At 38.5% G+C, this 22,986-nt stretch overlaps 1 protein-coding gene across 8 annotated transcripts; it reads right to left on the reverse strand.

Annotated features, from left to right (window-relative positions):
• Positions 1-97: 97 nt before the first annotated feature.
• Positions 98-22,975, reverse strand: LOC139942112 (zinc finger RNA-binding protein-like). Of its 8 annotated transcripts, none has more exons than XM_071938814.1 (21): positions 22,807-22,968; positions 21,546-21,761; positions 21,018-21,199; positions 19,611-19,784; positions 19,141-19,152; positions 15,759-16,039; positions 14,938-15,111; positions 14,258-14,438; positions 12,468-12,563; positions 11,777-11,961; positions 11,195-11,337; positions 9,710-9,965; positions 9,261-9,436; positions 8,917-9,097; positions 8,389-8,530; positions 5,883-5,968; positions 4,516-4,611; positions 3,970-4,081; positions 3,463-3,560; positions 2,979-3,117; positions 98-2,653 (listed from the first exon to the last, which is right to left on the reverse strand). In XM_071938814.1, exons 1-21 carry the CDS (start codon positions 22,854-22,856, stop codon positions 2,571-2,573), a joined length of 3,063 nt encoding a protein of 1,020 aa, XP_071794915.1. In that variant the 5' UTR covers positions 22,857-22,968; the 3' UTR covers positions 98-2,570. The 8 variants fall into 8 exon arrangements, 7 of the variants coding, with proteins under 7 accessions (XP_071794915.1, XP_071794914.1, XP_071794920.1 ...); XM_071938813.1 differs by having other exon boundaries at positions 21,009-21,199; positions 21,546-21,758; positions 22,807-22,967; XM_071938819.1 differs by having other exon boundaries at positions 9,710-9,947; positions 21,009-21,199; positions 22,807-22,966.
• Between the last annotated feature and the right edge of the window lie 11 nt (positions 22,976-22,986).

The following is a 22,986-nucleotide window of genomic DNA, read 5'->3' on the forward strand; positions in this document are numbered from 1 at the left end:
TTACGAACTTTTCCCAATCTCATTTGTGGCGAGTTGAATACATGTACAGGGTTTTGCCAATAACAACCAACGTTGGTCCACAAGCTTTGAAGACATATTAATTTTGATTTCATATTTTATTCACCAAGCCAGAGAACACACATATTATTCTGACAATGTTTCTTACAACAAATAGTATTATTATTACACAAAACTTGCCCTAAAAACACATTTTAAAAATATGATCAAAGAAAACTGTACTTTACAGTGTAAACTGTGTTATCATACCACCAGCCTGTTCCCCAGTAACTTCACTTGAGTGTATTTGAAGCCTTTTCCAACTTTAGTTCGAGGTGACAGAGCACAGAGAATACTGGGCATAAATTGTCACCATTTATGACTGCATGACGGGGTGTAAGGACCAATTGAAATAATCCCCCACCCCCCCTCCCAGCTGTTACTACTACTGCAAGTTCGGCCATACAACCGCAAGCAATCAAAATAATTGCGATGCAAGGAAAATGCCATTCAACCTGATCCCATGCAGTCACAAATATCGCCCATTGTCATTTTCATTCTATGATAGCTGTGCACAGTATCAATACCCTTAGGCATGGCTGCATGGCAAAATTATCCTGATGGATTTGGTAAAAGGTTTGATATAATTTCTTTCTTAGCCCTCGGTTTACAGTCCATTAACTTTCAAAACAACAGATTGATTTTTAAATGTTGACAGACTATACACCGAAGAACAAAGTAGTCGCATGCCTAAACCACTAAAGCAGATATTATAGACCAATCTCTCTCAGCTCAGGGGTTTCAAATGGCTTCTCCTTGCTTCTAATAAACAACTCTGTGACTGAAACTGGAGAAGAAATCTTTGCCAACTTCCTATCAGACACAGAGGTAAGCTCTCATGCTATCAAAAAAGGTTGACCAAAGGAAAATAGACGGCAGAAATATGAGCTTTGCCTCAGGTGGGTGTTCATATTCAAAATCTCAATGAGTTAAATTTCTTTCGGATCCAAATAAAGAATTTTCAAACACTAGTACGCTCAAAGAAAATATTTTTGACCGAAGAACTTTTTTAATCAATAAAAAATAATAAACTTGTCACTATGCTTAATAACCTACAACTACAAAATACAAAACAAACTAATTGCCGACATTTTAAACACCTTTTCAAAATTAAGCATGGATCTAAAAACGGACATCTTATTATTATGGAAACTACACAATACAGTTATGAGTATAATACAACTGGTACCGCTGCATTCTCATTGTTTAATACTATGATACAAAGACATTTAAGCACACTATTCTGTGTTACCAGGGGAAAAGATTTTACAATCGGCAATCTTCAAAATCATTTTGTAAAACAGACTACATGTATCTGCCAATTAAAAGTACTTTTTTACCTCCCTTTTGGACGAAGGAAAAAACAATTTCAAAACTCTTCAGAAGAATAAACAATCAAGTGTGTTTTAATTCCACATTCAGCAATAATCTTGATACTGTTGACGTCGAGCATTTTACATATAACCTCAACTCTGTTACTTACAATATTGAAGCACATCTCTAAATAAGGTACATTTAAAGAGTTCTTTACTTATGAAGCTATTTATAGAGCAGTTTAAAGGTCAAATTCAAGTCAAAAGTCATACTGCAATGATAACTGTCTGAATGACCCAAAGATGATATTTCGGATATTAGTAAAAAGTAAAATATAATCTTGACTTTGTAGTCCAAAATGAAGACTGAATTCAATCTAAACAACCTATTCTGAAGAAGAAATCTAAATCAAGACAAATGTTTAGAAACTGTGCGAAAGTGTGAATGCCACTGTTATGTACTAAACAATAAATGAGATCTTCCATTACCAATGAAAGGATTTCCCCCACAGAAGTAAACAATAGAACTGAATCCATAAAATCATTTTAAATGAAACCAAGGCGTGGATTGCAGACCTTAAGATAAGTGACATGGAGACAGAAGATCACTAATAAATGAAGGACTTCCATCACTCCCTTGATAAAAAAGATTGTTATTCTAGGTCTAAAAATCGCTGCCTAGTTTTTGTTATTTACAACTTGCACTCAATAAGTCAATCATCGCAGTTTTCACAAAGTGACTTACTGCTCGAAATGTAGATTGTTACCACAAATTTGAGTAATGTTAATAATTAGAAGGTATTTACCGACACAAAATATCTTGATTGCTTAGTTATAATTATGTTGTAACATGCCACATTGTGAAAACTACGATGAACCAATCAGTCTTGCGTACCTTTCAATCTACAAATTCAGCTCAAAACACAAAGCGACATGACTGGAATTTTTAAAATAGCTCTTTCTGTGCTTGACAGAAATTCTGTCTACGCAAGAAGAAAAAGAAAAGAAAAACAGAGATATTCTCTTCTTACGCACGCAGACTCTGGGTTTCCATTAAACAGGGATACTTTACAAACACCACTACATTCCACTAGCCATACTACAAACATAACGATTTTGCAAAGATCAACAATTTGTTATCAATAAGGAAAGAGTTGGGTGAAGTCTCTTACAAATATTCTACTTTCAATGACGGTGCTTTTACTTGCTTGCCTCAGCTTTCGGGTCAGCCGCCTCCATCTTGACGTCAGATTCATCATCTTTCTTGTCCTTCTTCCCATCTCCTGTAACAAAAGGAAGTAAGGATGGGAGATAAGAATTATGGACAACCAATCTCAGATATCTTCTTATTTTGCGAACTCTGCATACAACAATCAAGGATGAACCCATTTCATCAGTTGATGAAGTCGCAACCTCAGATCAAAGGTCTGTATCTTGCACGTTTAACTAAAAATGCAACAAGGCGGTAACTCACTCCACTGGTTTCGTGCTGTTTGCATGAAGTTCAAAGTACTGAAAGGTTATAACCAATCACACTGCATTAATGTATACTGACCCCATCGCCTATGATTGGTTTGGAATGTTCAATCCAATTCTCTGGTCACTTACCATTTTCACCACCCTCGCTCTCGTTGTGGCGACGCTTACGACGGAAGCCATGACGGTTTGGTGTGCGTGCTTCAACAGGCAAGGCTTCCATGCCAAGCACCTTGTGGATCTGGCGAAACACGATCAGGCGAAGTGCATGCTGGAAAAAAATATGAACAATTAAAATTTGCTGGGAAAAAAGTACAACAAACCTAAAATAAAAGTACCAACTACTTCATTTAACTGCTAGACCATTCAAAGTTACTTCAACAATTCTCCAGATTGTGATTTTATACCTGGTTGTACCTGCATGTTTACTACTTATAGTCAACTTATCATCTACATCATGTAAAGCTTCAAACATCACTTTGTTTCTTCTCCCATTGATGACTGCTTTACTTCTTTTAAGAACCTTTGAAGACTCAATGAAACTTTGGGGAAATTCTAAAATCTGGAACAATACTGAGAAACCACACGCTTGGCATGACACTTAGTGTCTGCTTACCTGTGCACTTGCTGTGATATCTTCACATTGTTGCTTATCAAGGTGAGCCAATGCATCAGTTGGATCCTTCTCACACGGATCAAACAGTCCTGGTCCACCTGGAAAGGATATAATTATAACCACATTAATACAAAAAGGAGCTAAGCACATCAAAATGTTGATTACTAGAACAAGGTTACCAACCAATATCTCATTTCACAACTGCAACTTGTGACTGGTTTTCTGCTATTGTACTTATTTTCTGCTAAAGCAGCTGTACGAGATTGAACCCTGGTTGACAATGCAGGACCCAGTGAACCTGATCCCTCGAACACGTGTTCATAATTGCACACCTAAACCTCTCACCTAACCTCTCAACCAATGATAGGTCCTCCTTTGACCCAAATGAGGTTGTCGTTTGGGCTTGTAACCTAATGTGCATGGGTGTACATTCTTTAAACAATCTATTATGTATTCTTTGAATGTTTATTCTGGGCTATTCCTACAGTTTGAGAATGTATTCCTTACTTGGCAAGAGCAGTCCCCCAGCAATGGCTTCAAAGACACGACGTAGAGAATCTCCAGGCCTCAAAGGTTGACCACGGCTAGCGATGACTCGTTCACAGAGGAGCTCCATTGGCTAAAAAGGAATAGGAAAATAGATTCTTTTAATCCAATGATCTGATGATACCCAAGCCTACATCCATACGGACTGTAAAAGGGGCAACCCTGTTTCAGCCCTAGGAGTAGGTGGCAACTGCCTCTGGAAAAAATAATTGTAGCCCACACCTTGACTTCCATAAAATAAAATAAAATCATGGAGAGCTACCCACTTAAAAAAATAAAAATGTTCACATTGAAAAAACGACCAGTTACTAAAAGCTCACACTTTCCAAACCAAGTTTTGGCAACCGTGACCGAGTTTCTGATATAAAATTTACAGACATAAACAGTTTCCAAGATCTACACAAGCTGTACTCTAACCCAGCCATTCATTGAGAGGCGCCAACTTGGAATGTGGTCACAATTACCAAACTATTGAAAACTGCCCTGAAGTTATACATTTACACTTACCCAGCCATTGAGAGGTGCCCAAGTTGGAATACGTTCGCACAAGTCCCTCAGGATCCGGATGATCATGACGCAGGATTGCAGTCCAGTTGCCCTAGCCTATCCACAAAAACAAACAACAGACAAAACACGTACAAGAGAAGCCATTAGAATAGAATCACATGTTATGTTGGACCAGAGGCAGAAATACAGTAATCCTGTGCATGTTTGCAAGAATAGATAATCAAGGGAAGTTATTATTTGGAGCTAAACCCGGTTTATACTTCATGTGAAGCGAATTTTGGTGACTAACAATCGCTACGTGCTCCCCTTCTAATTGTGACACAACAAAATAAGCTTCGCATGATGCATTCGAAGGAAGTATGAACCGAGCTTTTTGTAAATGAAACATTAATAAAAGAGGACACTGCATGAACAGCTTTTTAAAACAGTGTATTTTAGAAAACTATTTAAAAACAAAATTATTACAAATAAAAATAATCACCAGAGAAGCAGAAGTTTCATTTCATTTTTTTTCCCCAAATCAATAAATTCCTGATGATTAGAATTGGTCAACATAAACAGGATTACTTGCGATTGGAGGGGAGGGAATCTAACAATATTTAAATATGAAAACATCATTAAAGTTAAACTAATGCAGGTTAATTATCAAGGAATAACATTAAAACAAAACCATTTGCCAAATCTTATTCCTTGTGTAATATCCTAAAGCACAATGCATACATATTCATTAGATGAATGTTTACATATGCATATAATTAGCATAATATTAGTGTTAATGTTTGACAACAAGTCAATCCTGGTTTGATGATCATTGGTGTTTTCTAAATGATTTATTCTTACCTTTATTATTTCCCAACCCCATTATAGCTACATGCTAGGTGGTTTGACAAGTTCGTTTGATTTTGTTTTCTTTTTCTACTTACCTCTGAATTTGTATCCGTTTTTTTCTTAAACCTAGCTATAGCTTTGATAGACATAAATATGTTCCATCTCTAAACAGGTCTGACAAGTTTACTTTAAAGATTGTCTCTTTGTTTTACGACATTGAATTTATTTTGAATATATGTTTTGAATACCCAAAACTTCCCCGAAAGTTGGGTATGGACCCCATGCCAAAAGTCCATACAAATCTCAAACATATGGTTACTCAAAAGTACGCCCAAATATTGGAATTCCGATTAAGATTGGTAAGCAAAAATCCATGCTAAACATGGTAGTTTTGGTAAAATCAAACTTCTCTCAGGAGGAAAACCCCCACAAAGGGATTCTGAAGAATCAACTTTAATTCCAATGTGAAGGACTTGTCAAACTGTTTAAGAGAGCACTTACAGAGTAGAGTCTTAGATAGAAACAGAAGGGATTCGAACCTGAAACCACTTAGCATGGCGTAATGCAGCCAAGGCTTCCAGGCATTTTTGCCTGTCCAAGACGTCTGGAGGATCTTTAGCAGTATCTATAGCATAAATCATGACACACACAGCCTGGTCAGGATGGGTGTTTGACCAACACGTTGCAGTCTCATATCGCAACCCCCTCACCGTATCCAGTCAATAATGACCACGGGATTGTTTGCTCGGGGGATAGGCAAGCCCTGGTTACACTCAGTGTTTTGGGGGTATATTGATAAAGGGGGAGCTTTCAGCAGTTTCACAACATTGCAGTTTGTACCAAACATTTCAAAATGTCATATTTAAAAAGTCTTCATCCAAAATGATACTGGTTCATTAATTGTAAAACGCAGGCATGACATTTGGTCCTTGGAAAATTGTTAGTAAAAAGTAAAAAGGCTGACCTACATGTTCATGTGGTGTAGGGTTAAATAGACTTTTTATGCCATTAAATCAGTTTTTTCAAGGGTTTTCTTAAGTGCAAAAAAGGTTGAGAATCGGACTTGAGTTAAAAGAATATCATGCCTGAAAATGACTTCAGTAATACATCTTTACTTTTAAATAATTTTAACCAAAGAAACCATATTTATGTTTTAGATGAATACATTTTTTTTGTACGTATGCTGAAAATGCTGTTATGCAGATTGATGCTATGATTTCGTTATTACTGGAATTGCTATAAATTGTCATCATTAATTGACTGCTTTTTGTGAATGCCTGGAAAATATTTTGCATGAGAACTTCACTGTTTGAAACCCTACTCTGCTGATTGTGAACCATAGAGGGCGCCAAATCCCCCTTATGAGTGCAACGGATGATCAAAAATCCTCCGCGCTGGCGACGAACTTGAAATGAAGAGCAGTGACTAAATGCAAAAGGGTAGATTAAAATACAAGAAACACAGAGAGGCATCTGGCGAAGTCAGGAGACCATACAAGATGGCCGCCTACCTGCGCCAGCCGGCCTCTCGTTGTTACAAGTCAATATGGAAAACATAAATCAGCAGTTTTAAAACTTAATGAAATTTAAGGGTAATTCATCGTTTAGGGGAATTTTTGGAGAATGCATTGATTATGACATTCTTTGTTTTGTTTGTTTTGATGAACAATCTGTAAACAGTCCGGGAAAAAATGTTGTTTTTTTTTTTGTTTTTTTTTTGTCCAATAAGTGCATGTACAAGGTCTAAATCTAAAATAAGTAATTCCCCATACCTCATTAAGATTTGGTACAATAAAAATTCCGCAAAATTAGCTAGTGAATAAAATACCCAGGTGATTCAATAACGGGGAAAGTACTGGCTAATTAATGCTCAAGGTTTGCCCGTAATCTTTCATCTTGCACTACCAAATTCATAATTAATAGACTAAGTGTGCATTCAACTGGGAGTTAACTTAAGATAAGGCTGTATCCAAATTAGGGGTTACGGCTACAGCTTTGACTGTTGCTATGGGTGTTGTTAAGGACAACCATGATAGACCTTATCGCAAATACCAATGCGCAAGCGCAGACTGTTGAATGAGGTGCATTGTGGGATAGATACGAATCAAATTTTGCTACCAGCTAGACCACAATGCACCTAATTCCAAGCTTTACGCGCGCGCCCCAGTATTTGCGAAAAGGTCTATGATGCAGCAATCCAGCCATAGCCATAGCCACAAACTCAGACACGGCCTAAGACAATTGGGATTCAAGGCAAACCAAGCATTTCCATCTCACAAACATCTCAATTCTCAACTCTTGTACATACATCATTGTTTTTCTAATACAACTGAATGATATTCATATTTTCCATATTTCATTAAACCCAGAAGCTACCACGGTGCAGCAATAACTATATCTGAACAAATCTGTGTAACCCTGGTGGAAGGGTTGACATCGTGGCCAATCATTTCGTTACAAAATGTCTGCAATATATCTGGAAATTTCAGGTTTGACAAGCACATTGATTAACACCACTTTTGGAATCGACTGTGCATGGTACAAACATTATTTCTGCACCGATTTTTAAAGATGGCATAACAAGGTGGCATAGTTGAGAGCCACCATGCATCACCATTTGAAATGAACCATTATCTACCCGCTTTGAAGTCAAACAATGTCACCAAGGAATTCTACCCAAATTAAGGGTGAACTTATCTCCTTAGACACAAGGTCTCAAAATGTTTCTTTATCCCTCCTACACAAAAAACAGGTGTATATTTCCTTGGAGGGAATGGAGGGGATATAATCCCCTTGGAGGGAATATAATTAACAACCCAAAGGAAGCAATAGTTGTCCTCTTTGGAGGAAACTTCCCCAAAAGAGGGTCAATCATCACTATACCTCCTTAGGGTGAACCCATCAAACAACCCCCTTTGAGTTAATTCTCAAAACAACTCCCTTTTCAGTGACCTCACTATACTCCCTCCTTTGAGTAATAATACTACCAGCCCCCTATGAAGGGAAACTGTTCTATACCCCGTTCGGGAGGAATCAAATGACTAACCTGCGGCATCAGCTGCTGTATCACGCATGACAGGAGACGTCAGGGTCACTTTCATCGTCATCTTGGGCTCAGTCAAGCTGCTCACAACGAAGCCAGCCTCCTCAACGCTCAACTTCATGTCATACTTATCCTCAGTCACTTCCTATGAATAATCAGAGAAAGAGGAGTCAGCACTGGTTGATGCAACAATTTGAACCGGCAGTAGAAATAAATAGTTTCTCCATCTTCTTCATAATGGCAACATGAATGTATTATTGTAGGTAAAGTGTTCATAGATAACTTTTTAGGGCAGCAACCTACTCATCTACAGCAAAATCTATTGTTCCCAATATTTCGGGCAACTACCAGCACTAAAGAAGTAGATCAAACATCATGATTTCCTATATCAGAAAAAATAAATGCATCTTTTTTTCTGCAAGGCAGACAGAAAAAGTTTAAAAGTTCTTCGCCCTGCAATACTGACTGTCTTCTAGATAAAGTAAGCAGCTGCCTAAATTGAACCCATTTTAAAGGAAATTTGACCTTTACCGTTAGCTGTTTGGGCAGAGCATCTACAACACGTTCCAGCAAGGTACGAGTAGGTTTCTCAGCACAGAGTACGACCAGTCCCATGTTCAGATCACCCTTGAGGAGTAATCCCTTGGCTAGTACGCCAACACGCATCACTCCCTTGAGAACACGCACTGTGGTATCAACCTTGGCTGCGGAGCTGAAATGTACACATCAAACAAATACAAAATAACAATACAAATTTTCTGAGAAGTTTACATTTTGTACAGTGTTTCAAACATCAAACAAAATGAAAAATGGAGCCTTAGGACTGTTGCTTAGCTAAGGAAAATGCTTCTAGTATGAAAATAGGCTTGACTTACCCTTCAGCCTCCATCTTCTCTTCGCCCTCTTTCTCTTTGGCTTCTGGCTTAGGCTCCTCCTTCACCTTAGCCTTGTCTCCCTCAGGTTCAGCTGGAGTATCGGCTTCAGCCAAGAAGTCTGAGACTAACTTGAGAGCCTTCTCACAATTGGAGACCATTGCTTGCACTGACTGGAGCTGTAATATGAGACACAACCATTGTTATCACTTTGGAAGAATCCAGTCTCATCAAAAAGAGTACAAGTTCAATTTTGTAGATTTTTGTCTTTTGTCTATTAAACCAGCATTAGCTTTATCATTGGAATCAAAATCTTGACAAAACACAGCAAGATCTAGCTTTTTAGTAATATTATCTTCATTTTTGAAAATGTCTCATAATCACTAGAGGAATTTCAGTTCTTATGAGTCAAGTTTGAAGATGGTTAAAAGAAAACTGTTCCTGTGACCTACCTCTTGCTCTGATGGGTACACAGCGGTATGTTTAGCCATAACATGACGATCAATCTCAGAGTCAGGTCTCTTCATGGCGTCCATCTGCCCTGGCATCTTAGGGGGTACAGGACGGGGATGCGGGATGCCACGACGACGCTGCCACTCAAAGAACTCCATCTCCTCCTCAAAGATGCGTCTCTCCTCCCAGTAACGTTCCTCCTCCATGCGACGCCAGTACATGTCTTCCTCATAACGTCTGGGATGGGGGAAGACACTAAACAACATTACTCAAACAACATGTGCTTATAACAAAACTCCATGGGAAGACTCTAACGCTTTATCCTTAATTGGCGGCTACAGCTACGGCTGGTTGTTGCTAAGGACATCCTATATACATCAACGCATGATGAAGCGGTGATCTAGCCATAGCCGTAACTGCCAATTCAGACACAACCTAAGGCCCTATTCAAAACCATGGCTTCAGCTTTCCCTCCAGCTTACGCTATGTCAGTCCTTTGAAAATAAGCACTTTGGGTTTCAAACCAGCCAACAGAGCAGAAGCAGGAGCTAAAACTGGAGCTGTGGTTTGGAAAAGAGCCATAGTTATTAACTAAAAAACAAAATATACTCAAAACATCCAGAGGTATCAGGGGTCAAAACAGGGATGCAGGCAAAAACAAAATGCCCCCTAAAACGGGAAGTGGTATCTTCTTTGTCTAGGTATAACACCTGCAACAACCACAAAGGGGGAAACAAGAGGTTTAGTCACAAGAGGACTATGTCTCTCTGCCTTTGGCGGTAAGTTCACACCTCATGTTTCAAGCACGCATATTTAGGTTTTGCAAAAAGTAGGACCAATACAAGAGCTTACAAACATGTACATATGGTACAAGCTATAGACAGGCTTTTTATTATTTGTTTTCATTTTACTGACTTTTCCCCGAGGATAATCAAACCGGATTCAATTTTAAGAAGGAAGAATATCATGCCTTGTTTCAAGACAAATGGAGATTAATTTCGAGAAGAAAATCCTGTAACATTTTGGTATTTATTCAAATAGGACCACTAGCATGAAAGTAATGGTTAAAGGGCAGTATTTTAGCACAATCAAAATCAAACAGCGAACACTCTATTGTTCACACTCTAATGAGGGCATCTGGTCCCATGCTAGGCAAGGCTAATCAGCATGCAGAATACTAAATCAATTAAAACTGGGGGGGGGGGTGGCACACAACATGGCTGAACTTGGGATAAAACTGGGATAAAACAAGTTAACTGAATACATGTACAAATACTGTACCCTGTCCTGGCATGATATTTAGCCCTTAGGAAAAAAGTTTGAAATATTGTTTTATTACAAGGGCTGATATACATGCACATTTATGGAGTAGGCTTTAATAGACAATTAAGAACAATTTTGCTGTTTTTTCTTGAGGACCCAAAAATCAGAGGTCAAACTTGAAGACTGTCTTTTAATTCAGTAATCTTAGTTTCTACTCTTACCTGATCTCATCTTGCCAGCGATTTTCTTCACATTGACGGAAGAATTCTTCCTTGGCAAACTGTCGTCGCATCTTCTCTTCCTGCACCTTGCGAGTGCGGTTTGATGGCTTCATATCCACAGAGTAACTTGGGTCCACTTTTTTCTACATGAATGATAGTAAAGGAAATGAGTTTTTTTCACCCTGGGGGCCATTCAAAGCAATTAATGTTTAAGAATTTCAAGCTTTGTTTTGTTTTGCTTGAGATGGGTTTTGTGAAATCGATCCTAGGACCAATCTTACGGACTCTTCCTAAATCCTAGGATTGATCCCAAGTTAGGAAGAGTTTTGTGATCAACCCCTGGTCTCATAATCGACCCCTGTGGCAATTTCACAAAGAACTAAGACTAGTCTAATCTCGAGTCCTAACTTTGTACTTGCCTTAATTTTTTAATAACTCCTAGGACTAGTCCTATTTAGGATTATCTTTGTGAAATCGACCCGGTCGTATAATGCCAGAAAGTAGCAAGCAAAATTCCCATATGGAGTCTCATGTTCGAGAGACACTTGCGGTTTAAAAACGGTTTATTTACGCTGTACTTACCTTGTAATGAAGACGATGGCGTCTTCCTTTCATGTGCATATCTTTGGCATTGGGGTCATTGAACTTGCACTCACACAGCTTACAGTTGAAGCTGATCAGCTTTCCCTCTTCGTTCTTAATCTCATCAATGTAATCCTCTCCAACGGGGATGATCTCCTTCTCAAACTCAGACAGATCCTCTTTGACTAATGGATAAACAAAATCAAATCAAAGGTGAAGTAGCTTTGAATTTGACAACCGTTTTTTACTAAATTATAATATTAAGCGGGAAACTGACGGAGTAAGTTTTAATTAACAAAGATATTGACAAAATTTGGAGACTGCTAACATTAGGGCTAGAAGGCTCAGTTTAAAGAGCGCTAGCAAACATTTGTCAACCAAGATTCAGTAATAAAATCCTACAGAAGTGATCAACTTCAAAGTACAAATGTTAGGTTTGATATGTCTTAGTTTGACTAGAAACCAGGCGGCCGTGCAACATTTTAACCCACTTCGAACACAATCGGTTCCACATCTGTGTATCTGAATTGCGTGTATTGGAAATAGTCTGTTGGGGTGTTATAAACCAAATATGACTGCTTTTATATGACTCCCTCGGTTTAACCCTAGCACTCGAAGCAGTCAATATTTGTATACTAGTGCGCTTGACCTACAGTTAGTATTAATCAACAAGGGCGAGTACAGTGCATACCTTCAGCAGTAGTGCCCTCAGCAGCGTTGGCTCCAACATCCATCTTCACATCAACCTTCTTATCTGCCTCACTTGTAGATGCCAACTTGGAACCTCCTGAAAATAACAATGACAATTTAGTTTCATCCAAAAGATCGCTTTGTAACATCTGAGTAAGAAATTGCAATGCAAGGTTTGAATGTTGAAGTCAAGAAGTGCCCCCCCCAATGGTACAGCATTGGGTAACTAGGTTCAACTGCAAGTTACTGCTTGTTTAATTTGGTATTCCTCCTAAAATAAATCACTTTCATAACGCCATATTTAAATAGCTTTTAAAACTAACCAATATCTGCCTAATGACAGGATTTCCAGTAAAGCACACAACTATTGTAATGAAGCAGGCCTTGTATTTCGTTCTTCAAGGGCCACAGCATTTTACTATTTATTGTAATGAAGCAGGCCATGTATTTCATTCTTCAAGGGCCACAGCATTTTACTATTTATTGTAATGAAGCAGGCCTTGTATTTCGTTCTTCAAGGGCCACACCATTTTACTATTTATTGTAATAAAGCAGGCCTTGTATTTCATTCTTCAAGGGCCACAGCATTTTACTATTTATTGTAATGAAGCAGGCCTTGTATTTCATTCTTCAAGGGCCACAGCATTTTACTATTTATTGTAATGAAGCAGGCCTTGTATTTCATTCTTCAAGGGCCACAGCATTTTACTATTTATTGTAATGAAGCAGGCCTTGTATTTCATTCTTCAAGGGCCACAGCATTTTACTATTTATTGTAATGAAGCAGGCCTTGTATTTCATTCTTCAAGGGCCACAGCATTTTACTATTTATTGTAATGAAGCAGGCCTTGTATTTCATTCTTCAAGGGCCACAGCATTTTACTATTTATTGTAATGAAGCAGGCCTTGTATTTCATTCTTCAAGGGCCACAGCATTTTACTATTTATTGTAATGAAGCAGGCCTTGTATTTCATTCTTCAAGGGCCACAGCATTTTACTATTTATTGTAATGAAGCAGGCCTTGTATTTCATTCTTCAAGGGCCACAGCATTTTACTATTTATTGTAATGAAGCAGGCCTTGTATTTCATTCTTCAAGGGCCACAGCATTTTACTATTTATTGTAATGAAGCAGGCCTTGTATTTCATTCTTCAAGGGCCACAGCATTTTACTATTTATTGTAATGAAGCAGGCCTTGTATTTCATTCTTCAAGGGCCACAGCATTTTACTATTTATTGTAATGAAGCAGGCCTTGTATTTCATTCTTCAAGGGCCACAGCATTTTACTGTTTATTGTAATGAAGCAGGCCTTGTATTTCATTCTTCAAGGGCCACAGCATTTTACTATTTATTGTAATGAAGCAGGCCTTGTATTTCATTCTTCAAGGGCCACAGCATTTTACTATTTATTGTAATGAAGCAGGCCTTGTATTTCATTCTTCAAGGGCCACAGCATTTTACTATTTATTGTAATGAAGCAGGCCTTGTATTTCATTCTTCAAGGGCCACAGCATTTTACTATTTATTGTAATGAAGCAGGCCATGTATTTCATTCTTCAAGGGCCACAGCATTTTACTATTTATTGTAATGAAGCAGGCCATGTATTTCATTCTTCAAGGGCCACAGCATCTTTCCTCTGGTAAGGGGGCACTTCAATGCAAAAGCAAAGGGCACCACGGCAAGAGTGCTGTAGGTTATTTTAAGGCCAGGGAAGCAATGAGTACCATATGGGCTGTTTATGACCTTTGACCATGTCAGGGGGTTATGGGTTTAAAATATGACACTCACCAACAAATGTGATTTTAGGAGTGACCACCTTCTTGATGAGTGGTTTAGGTTTAGCAGTAGTAGATGCAGCTGCAGCTGTCTTGTTTCCAGTGGTAGCGGTCGATGTGCTGGTGGTAGTGCTGACCTTGATGGGATCTGAGGACGGGATGGGTTTACCCAGCTTGGTGTGGAGCTTCAATACCTAATAATCACAAAGTACAATTATCAGGGTCTGTTGCTACACTATCATTTGACGCCGATTAAAACCCCCTTTTCAAAAAATCTCAACAGCTTTTTTTCTGATATGTTCTCTGAAAGTGGAATCATCAAAACCATTAGATCACCTGGGCATACAAAGAATCTGATACTTTTTATCATGAATATTCAATGGAGTCATACCAAGATACTCTGATTCTTTGGCAGCAATCGTCAAGAGTTTTTAAGAGGTTTTCAACAATTTCTGTCTATTAGGGACAATAATTATTGCCGACAAAGGGCCTGAAACTGGGATCTGCATTTCAGGAGGTATATTGAAATGATGGCATTTCAACCTTTTAAAATGGTTTATGTGGGCTTTTCTCTATTAAGGATTTTAATTCAACACTTTAACATTTCTCCTTTTTGCTGAATCCAAAGTTTCATAACGGAAGGTACAGTAACAATAACTGATGAGTTTTCTCCAGATTTATTTGCAAGCTTACCTTCTGATGTTTAGCCCCTTTAATGTGTGCATTGTAAGCATCCAGACCGGTGCAAGAGACATCACAAAGCTCACATCTCAACCCAATCTGACCTGGACGGCCGATGGGAGTGGCTTCCTTCTGACTCTGCTCCTTCTTCTTGTGCTTCTGTCCCTCAAGATGCTCACGGTAGGTCTGCAAGGAGGGAAATCACTTGGATTTGAAAATTTACACAAACCCTAAATAGGACAATGTGTTATAGTAGTTTGGTTGGTAACCTTGATCCAGTAAGTTGAAGTTTGTTGGGCTAAACTTTCTTGTGCTTCAACAGCTCTATGAGATTGGGCCCAGCAGCCGATTTCACAAAACTTTAAGCAATTGCCTAAGTCTACTTGCGCAACATTTATGGCGTAAGTTGCGCCATAATTGTTGCACAAGTGGACTTACGCAGTTGCATAAAGTTTTGTGAAATTGGCTGTCGGTCAACCCCTTATTGCAAACTATGAACATCTTGGATGTTACAACTCAAGTTAACCGACTCTGTGCATCACCACAATTACAAAACAACAGGTTTGGTCACAATGTGATTTCTTTTTTTCGCTACTTAGTAATTACTTCACTGAAAAATGCCTTTGGAAATATTGCATGCCTGGAATTTCATCTTTGGAAGGGCAAGGCCATTTTCATTTTGCAAAGGGCTCTTTCATTGGAAAATCTTAAAGTCAATTGGAAACTTTTGAAGGGGCACAAAGGCCAAGACCAGGGCAACAGAGGTCACATCCTCTGTGTAATTCCAGGCCTGAATTACCGATTGCAGAACTGTTGTCTTTTTCAATGCCTACCTGTGGCCCAGCACAGCTGATCTTACAGACTTCACAATAGTGTATCTGTGGCTGTTTAGGAGGCTGCCTATCTTTCTTAGGTGGGAACTTATTCTGGGTGTAGTTGGTCTTGTTACCACCACCACCACCACCACCACCGCCGCCGCTCTTAAAGCCCCACCCGGATCCCATCTTGCCGACTTGTTGCTGCTGTTGCTGGTAGTAAGATGTCGCTGCTGAGTATACCAGGGAGTCATAACTGGAGTAGGAGTTAGCTGCAGCTGCTGCTGCTGCGGCTGTTGCTGCATTAACAAGAAAAGTTATTTGGTTTAGAGATTGAAGACCAAATTCAAAAATAACCTTCACTTAATGTAACAAATTTTCTCTTGACTTTGGAAGTGCGTTAGGGTTATTTGGTTTAGAGATTGAAGATCAAATTCAAAAATAATCCTCAACTTCAGGTAAAAAATTTCTCTTGACTTTGGAAGTGCATTATGGTTGTTAATTGTGTGCTCTTTTTTAGTTAACTGTCATTAACAAGGTTATAGTTAAGAGGCTAAAAAGTGTTTAATTGACAAAATGGTTTGGTTTTTCAAAAACAACTTTCATAAAAGCCTCTTGTATATTATGCTACCAACATCTTTTGATGCATGTTTTTTTTTAAAGTTTTGTTGTTAACGCAAACATAGCCTGCTATACTGTCAAGCCATGGTTGAAAATCCTTTCATAATAGGCGCCATGTTGAATGTGCCATGGTCTTATTTTGCTTATTTTGAACAGTGGGCATTTACATGATTCATTATTTCAAGCGCACTTCTCACAAAGCGTGATAATCAAGTTACATGGTTTCAAAAAAACAACATACAGGGCAGATTTAACATGGTGCAAATTACCGTCAAAGGGTTTATTTCCACTATGCAATACTATTGACCTTTTATCCAAGAATGTGGAGAATGCCAACCTCCACTGAGCTTGGTGTCCTGCTGTGGTCTTAGCAAATGGATACTACTTGACACACATTTTGTAAATAGCAAATTGACGATGCAAACTGAGCATTTCACATTGAGCATCAAGCATTTTTATATTTTTCAATCCAAATGATGTAGCGCCTGTATGGCAAACTTGCACTACACAATATATGGTTTTGTAATATACAAGTAAAAGCACAGCGAAATGCAGCTACATGCGTCCACAAAATACTCTGTCGAGCAAGTCACAAAGCTAATTACCATGGTGCAGCCATCTTGTTCCTCTTCCATTCAAACCAATGTAAACCAAACAGAGGCTGAAAGGGCAAAATGGTCTGGTCCCATTAGTCTCATGAAACATGTATTCATAAATGCTATTGAACACAAGAAACATGACAAGACAGTTGGCAACACGATAAAGGTTTGCTTTCATAACAGTTGAATTTTAGCTTTAAAATGGTTTACAAGTCAATAAAAGACAAAAGCCCAATTTCAAAAAAAATTATATTCTTTATCCCCGATGCAAATTTAACATCTATTAAATCGTTTGCAGTACCCGCTGCTAAAACATATGATTCGAACTGCCTCTAGCTACCGGGCAATCTCGGTGGTCTAGTTGGTATGACACTGCTCTAGAATTGCAAAGGTCGTGGGTTCCAATCCCACCGAGTAAAATGCCTGTGATTTTTTTCACAGGACTTGGGAAAGTACTGAGTATACAGTGCTACACACATCGGTGTATATGGGTAAAAACCAAAAATTTATAGCCCACTTTCAGAAAAGCTGTTAATTAAGCAGAACGTTTATATTATCAAATCCTGCTAGTAATTTTTGTTTGCTCAACCCAAATTTAAGAAGTACCTTTAAAAGGGCAAAGCAGCACAAAAGGGTGCGAATTTAACACAATTATGTGCATATTCATAAACTGTTCTGCATTGCATGCAACAACAAAAAAGCTTTACATGACTTGCCAGTGGCTAATGCATAATGCACGACGTTTGGCTTTAGCTCATGCATAATTCAAAGCCATTGATGAATCATGTGCTGTATAATGCCTATGGCTGAAACTATGAATTACTCAAGAATCTACTGCTGTGGCTGATGCATAATGCATGATGTACATGTAAGGCTGTGGCTGATGCATAATGCATGATGTACATGTAAGGATGTGATGATGCATAATGCATGATGTAACGCTGTAGCTGATGCACAATGCAAATTATTTGGTGGCAGCTAATGCATAATTCAAAGACTCTGGCTACTACAAAGTGATGAAGTTGATAACAGATTAAGTATTTTTTTCTTTGAACACTTTGCCAAAGTTGATGCATTATTTGTGAATCTACATGTATGTAAGAAGCCTGAAGTTCAAGTTTTAGGAAAAGGCAATGACTTCACTTCATGTGTTATGTACAAATCTACGGCGAAAACTGAAAGGCTTGCGAATCTCATGCTATTACAAATGCATTATGAATTAGCAGAAATGTTTGATTTCTTTAACATTTGTATTAGCTTCTAAACTTTGTTGTACTTTATGTAAATGTTTCACTCATGAGTGACATGACAAATAATTAAGGGTTGCACCATGCAAAGCTTCAAGTTTTACTCAAACAAGAGAACACTTTCAGAGTTGTGCTACAAACTACAGACCTTTACCATTGTGCAGTCATCTTCAAAAAATAGTTCTTATTCACGATTGTTATGAACGAAACCAAATCATCTCTTTCTACTGCCTCCGTCAACTGGCTGAATTAGTTTGAAGGACATGAGCACACACTATGATAAAGGTATATTAGGCAACTTGTTGGACTTGCTCTCCAAGCACACTGGTCGTCCAACAGGGAGGTGCATACACACAGGCATGTCTTGGATGAGCCAAGACTTGTTAGTAGCCATTTACCTTGTTATCATTGTGTTAGAATCTTCCATAACAAAAAGTGGCGTTGCTACCAACTGAAAATGGTTTTACTTTGTGTGAATGATAAGTTGGAACGGGACATGTCCCTGACAATGTGCGGATTTCTTCAACAGAGGGCGCTGAAACATCACTCACCAAGAAAGCGCCTGCTCTCTACACTTTCAAATTCTCTGACTTGTATTTGGGCTCTTACTGATTTAAAACAAAAATTAATTTCCACAAATAAGGTAAAAACATCGCTTAATTTCCACAAATGAGGTAAAAGCATTGCTTAGTTTCACTCATTGTGGAAGCAAATGAAGCAAATACACAGCGTTAATAAATGTGCATATAGAGCACATGCCAAGTGATAAAGACCTCTGAATAGTTGTATAGGCTTCAATCTGTTAAGCACAATGACTAATCCGCCATTGGTAAATGAAATAATATGCGCAAGAGCCCATGTCAGAGAATCGTAATGCGAGTTAAGTGATGTATAGCGCCCTCTGTTGGTGGATGAATCCCAATGGTGATTTACCTGGTTCCTTAGCTGAATGTGGCAATTGAGATTGTGCATGTAGGGAGAGGAAGAAAACGACGGGTAAAAAGCAATCATTACACAAAAAATACATGTTAACATCATCCAAAAAGACAGTGTGCCTCAGTGCCCACTAATGATAAATCCAACAAACAATGGGATTCCCTATGTATGAGGTACCAGACATGTAGAAGCCCATGAACTAGACACGTAAGAGACTAGTATGTTTGTTATTATACTTTAATTTTCATCTGCAGATTAAACAATGGATCTGTTTTGTTAATATGGTGGACTTAAGCCTATGTCAAATAACTGGAGGCACTTGCATGATTAGTTCCAACGAGATTTGAGAAAAGTTAGAGTATAATGCGCTCTTTTCAGGTAAGTTTTAGAGGGGTGTTAAGTTTGATTTCCATACATATGTATCCTTCTGGGGTAAAAACGAAGCCAATTCTGGACGAGACCCTCACCTGAATAGGAAGTCGTAGCTGGGGTACTAGCATACGTCTGAGTTGTTGTCTGGGGTGCATAGGCGTACGTCACCACAGTCTTAGTCTGAGCAGGTTTCTGGACTGCTGCTTGTTGGTGGCTGGTGTAGGCTGAGGCTGACCCCGTATTGGAGTATGCAGTCTGCTTGGCAGCGGCTAAAGATGGACAAACAACATTTGTTATTTGACATGCCTTACACACTTTAATTTCCTTAATACAGAGAAACAACATTTTGATTTGAAATGCTATACAGAGTTTTAACTACCTCCCTGACTTTAACACACTAGTTAAATAAGACAGTTAGGCCTATGTGAATTATTATACAAACAGTGGATACATATGGGTGCAGTCACAGAATATAATCAAGAGGTAATCTGGACTAATCCTCTTCACGAGGTCAAGCCCAGTAAAATTGAGAAGCCACGTTTAGACAACTGATTATATTCTGCAACAAGCAGGTATGAAATGCATTCAATATATGTTTTACAATATGAATCATACATGGATCCCTGTCATTTGAAATTTCTGTCACGATAAACACAAAATAGACTAAGCATTAGGCCTAAGCATCAGTCCTGTATTGGTTAGCTGGTAACATTTGACGCATGCCACAGATTTCCAGCATTGTGAGAAGCCCAAATAAAATACATTGAACAAGGTTTTTTTCTCGGATTTTGTAAGAACAAATTGCAAAGACTTGCAAAGAGGCTTTGTCATAATTATCAATACTGTCACAAGAAATGTTGATGACAATGAAATGAGTTACGTATGGCAGCTCTGGAGTTTGAAGCCGTAAGTACTTCTTGTGTACAGTGAATGCACAATTTGTGTATTGACATACAAACACAGGATACTCAAAAGTAAAACATTGTAAAAAAGACAGAGTGACATTATAAATGTTGAGGTGCAGATGAATGAATTTCAATGGAAGCTCCCGACTGTGTGGTGTGTGTGCAGTTAATTCACAGTGACAATCTCAACTTCTGATTTGACCACCACATTGGAACTCGGGGGGTTGTGAGCCCCAATTCTACTCGAACAGTACCTCTAGGATCTAGTTTTTGGTATAAGCCTCATGTACTGCTGTCAAGTTTTGCTACTCAATGCCTATGATCTGCCATTTTGTGTCTAACCTCAATTTAATAAATGCCCAATGAACTGAGTCAATAGACTATGCATGTCTGGCGTGTATTTGAACATTTGCATCCATTAAAAAAATGGCCAGTTTGCTTCCTTCACGCGTTAACACTTGTAACGAAAGTGGGACCAAAGAAAAAAATGTTAAAATATTCGCGAGACTTGCAGCCTATAGAAAACCCAATTGCCACAGTGTGATTACATTGTACTTGATATGGAGATGAAGAATGGATGTACTTTACCTGTCTTACCATACTTGTTGGTTTGTTGATAGTAAGTATCAGTAGTATTATGCTGTGCCTGGGGTTGCTGGTAGTAAGACTGCTTGTCATAGGATGTCGCTACCGGAGTAGACTGGACATAGTTGTAAGACTCACGGTAGGTCTGGGCTGGTGCTGGGGTTGGGGCTTGGGTATCCTGTCTCTGCTGGGTGCTGTTAAGAAATTCAATGAAAGTGGTTTGCAATTAATGATTACAATCTGGTGTCATATTGTGAGAAGAAAACCAATGTTATTATTTTTTTGGAATGAACAAAAACGAAACCACAAGAAAGAGATTTGAACCAATGACCTCCGCATTAAGATGCCATTACTCTGTTCACTCAATTATATAGCACTAATGTTGACAATCTTTTTTATTTTTCATCTTAAACGTGAACTTTAACCAAGTTTCTCCTGTGCGGTGGCTTATCACCTTTTAATAGAATGATGTTGATAATGTAAATAATTCAACTCAGCGAGCTTTGGATTTATCAACAGGACTGGAAGTGACTTATTTACCTGTAACCATACTGTCCTGTTTGGTGTGTGGCTGCTGCTACTGTCGCATAGCCAGTCTCATACCCAGACATGCCAGAGGCTGCCTGGGTTTGCCTTGGTGTGACTGTAGATGCATACGTAGTCTGATGGGCTGCTACTGGTGTTGCTGTTTGGTAGACATGTCCTGCCTGGGGTTGAGCAGTGTGCTGGGCATACGTACTCTGCTGGGGCTGGCTGCTGCGGAAACAATTTTTCACAAACTAAAAATAACTTGGGGGAACAAACCAAAATGCAACCAAACCTTCCTCCCTGGGCGCAAAGCCAATTTCAGTATCCACTTCTTGTATGTTACTTCATGCCTACATTTGGGTAAGATTGGAATGCCTGACCCAATGACAACTTGCAAAGGTTCCACCACAAAAACACTTTGTCTTTGGTTGTTTTGTGGTACTTTTTCTTTTGTTGCTGGGTGAAATCATGGCAAAAAAACATATTCCATGGGTAACTTCAACAATTTTCTGGGGGCATAGTATGACCATGGAATTCTACCTCCATGGTATGACCGAAGATGACAAAAAAAAATTAAGGAGTAAAATGCCCAAGTAACTGCACTGGGAAAAAAAAATTGTATTTATAAATTGTTGGGGTATTTTGTTAAATTTATTTCAAACATTTATAAATAAATGAAATAGGTCAGTCCAACATTTGTATACATGGAATAATTTTTCCCATTCCTTTTCCCTCTTAATACAAGAAAGAGTTAGGGTCAGGTCTAAAATTTGACCTAAATCAATGGAGAAGATATACAGAGGCAGTTCAGTCAGAATCTTTGCCATAAATTAAATATCCACAGACCAAAAGAGGGCGCTTTGTTTCCTTATCCAGACATGAAAATAAGAAGGAAACTCACGTTAAAAATTTAGCAAATACTTGTTAATAAATCTGTGATTTAACAATACAAATTATGGCAGACATCTCTTTTAATTATATCTTTAACCCTTTTTCCCTAATTAAAATTTTAAGAGGGCAGGTAAATATAGGTTCAAAACCCACATTAGATCCTTCCTTCGCTCAGTTCTTGTTTATTGAGCATAGGTTTTGAGCAACGAGAAACATACATCATCAAGCGACGCGTTTCTCATGCACATTTTCCAAAAACGATGTTCACAAAACACCTAAAAATGCATCTTTCCCATCACTTGGTGACCCTAAACACAATCCTAAAGAATTTATGGAATTTAAGGTTTGCATTTATAAACATCAAATACTAGAAAAACCTTACCTGTACTGCGTACCGCCATGAGTAAGTCCGAAGTAATTTTGAGACGCCATTGCTCAAATTTATGGTCGACCAGTGAGAAGAAAAATGGCGCATGGCTTTTGCAAACCACGTGTCATTTGCATACGGAAATATCCGAATGTTACCGAAGCTCTACGAAAGTCATGCACTTGTTTTACCTGG

Source organism: Asterias amurensis, chromosome 9, assembly GCF_032118995.1.
Source record: "Asterias amurensis chromosome 9, ASM3211899v1".
NCBI classification, from domain to species: Eukaryota; Metazoa; Echinodermata; class Asteroidea; order Forcipulatida; family Asteriidae; genus Asterias; species Asterias amurensis.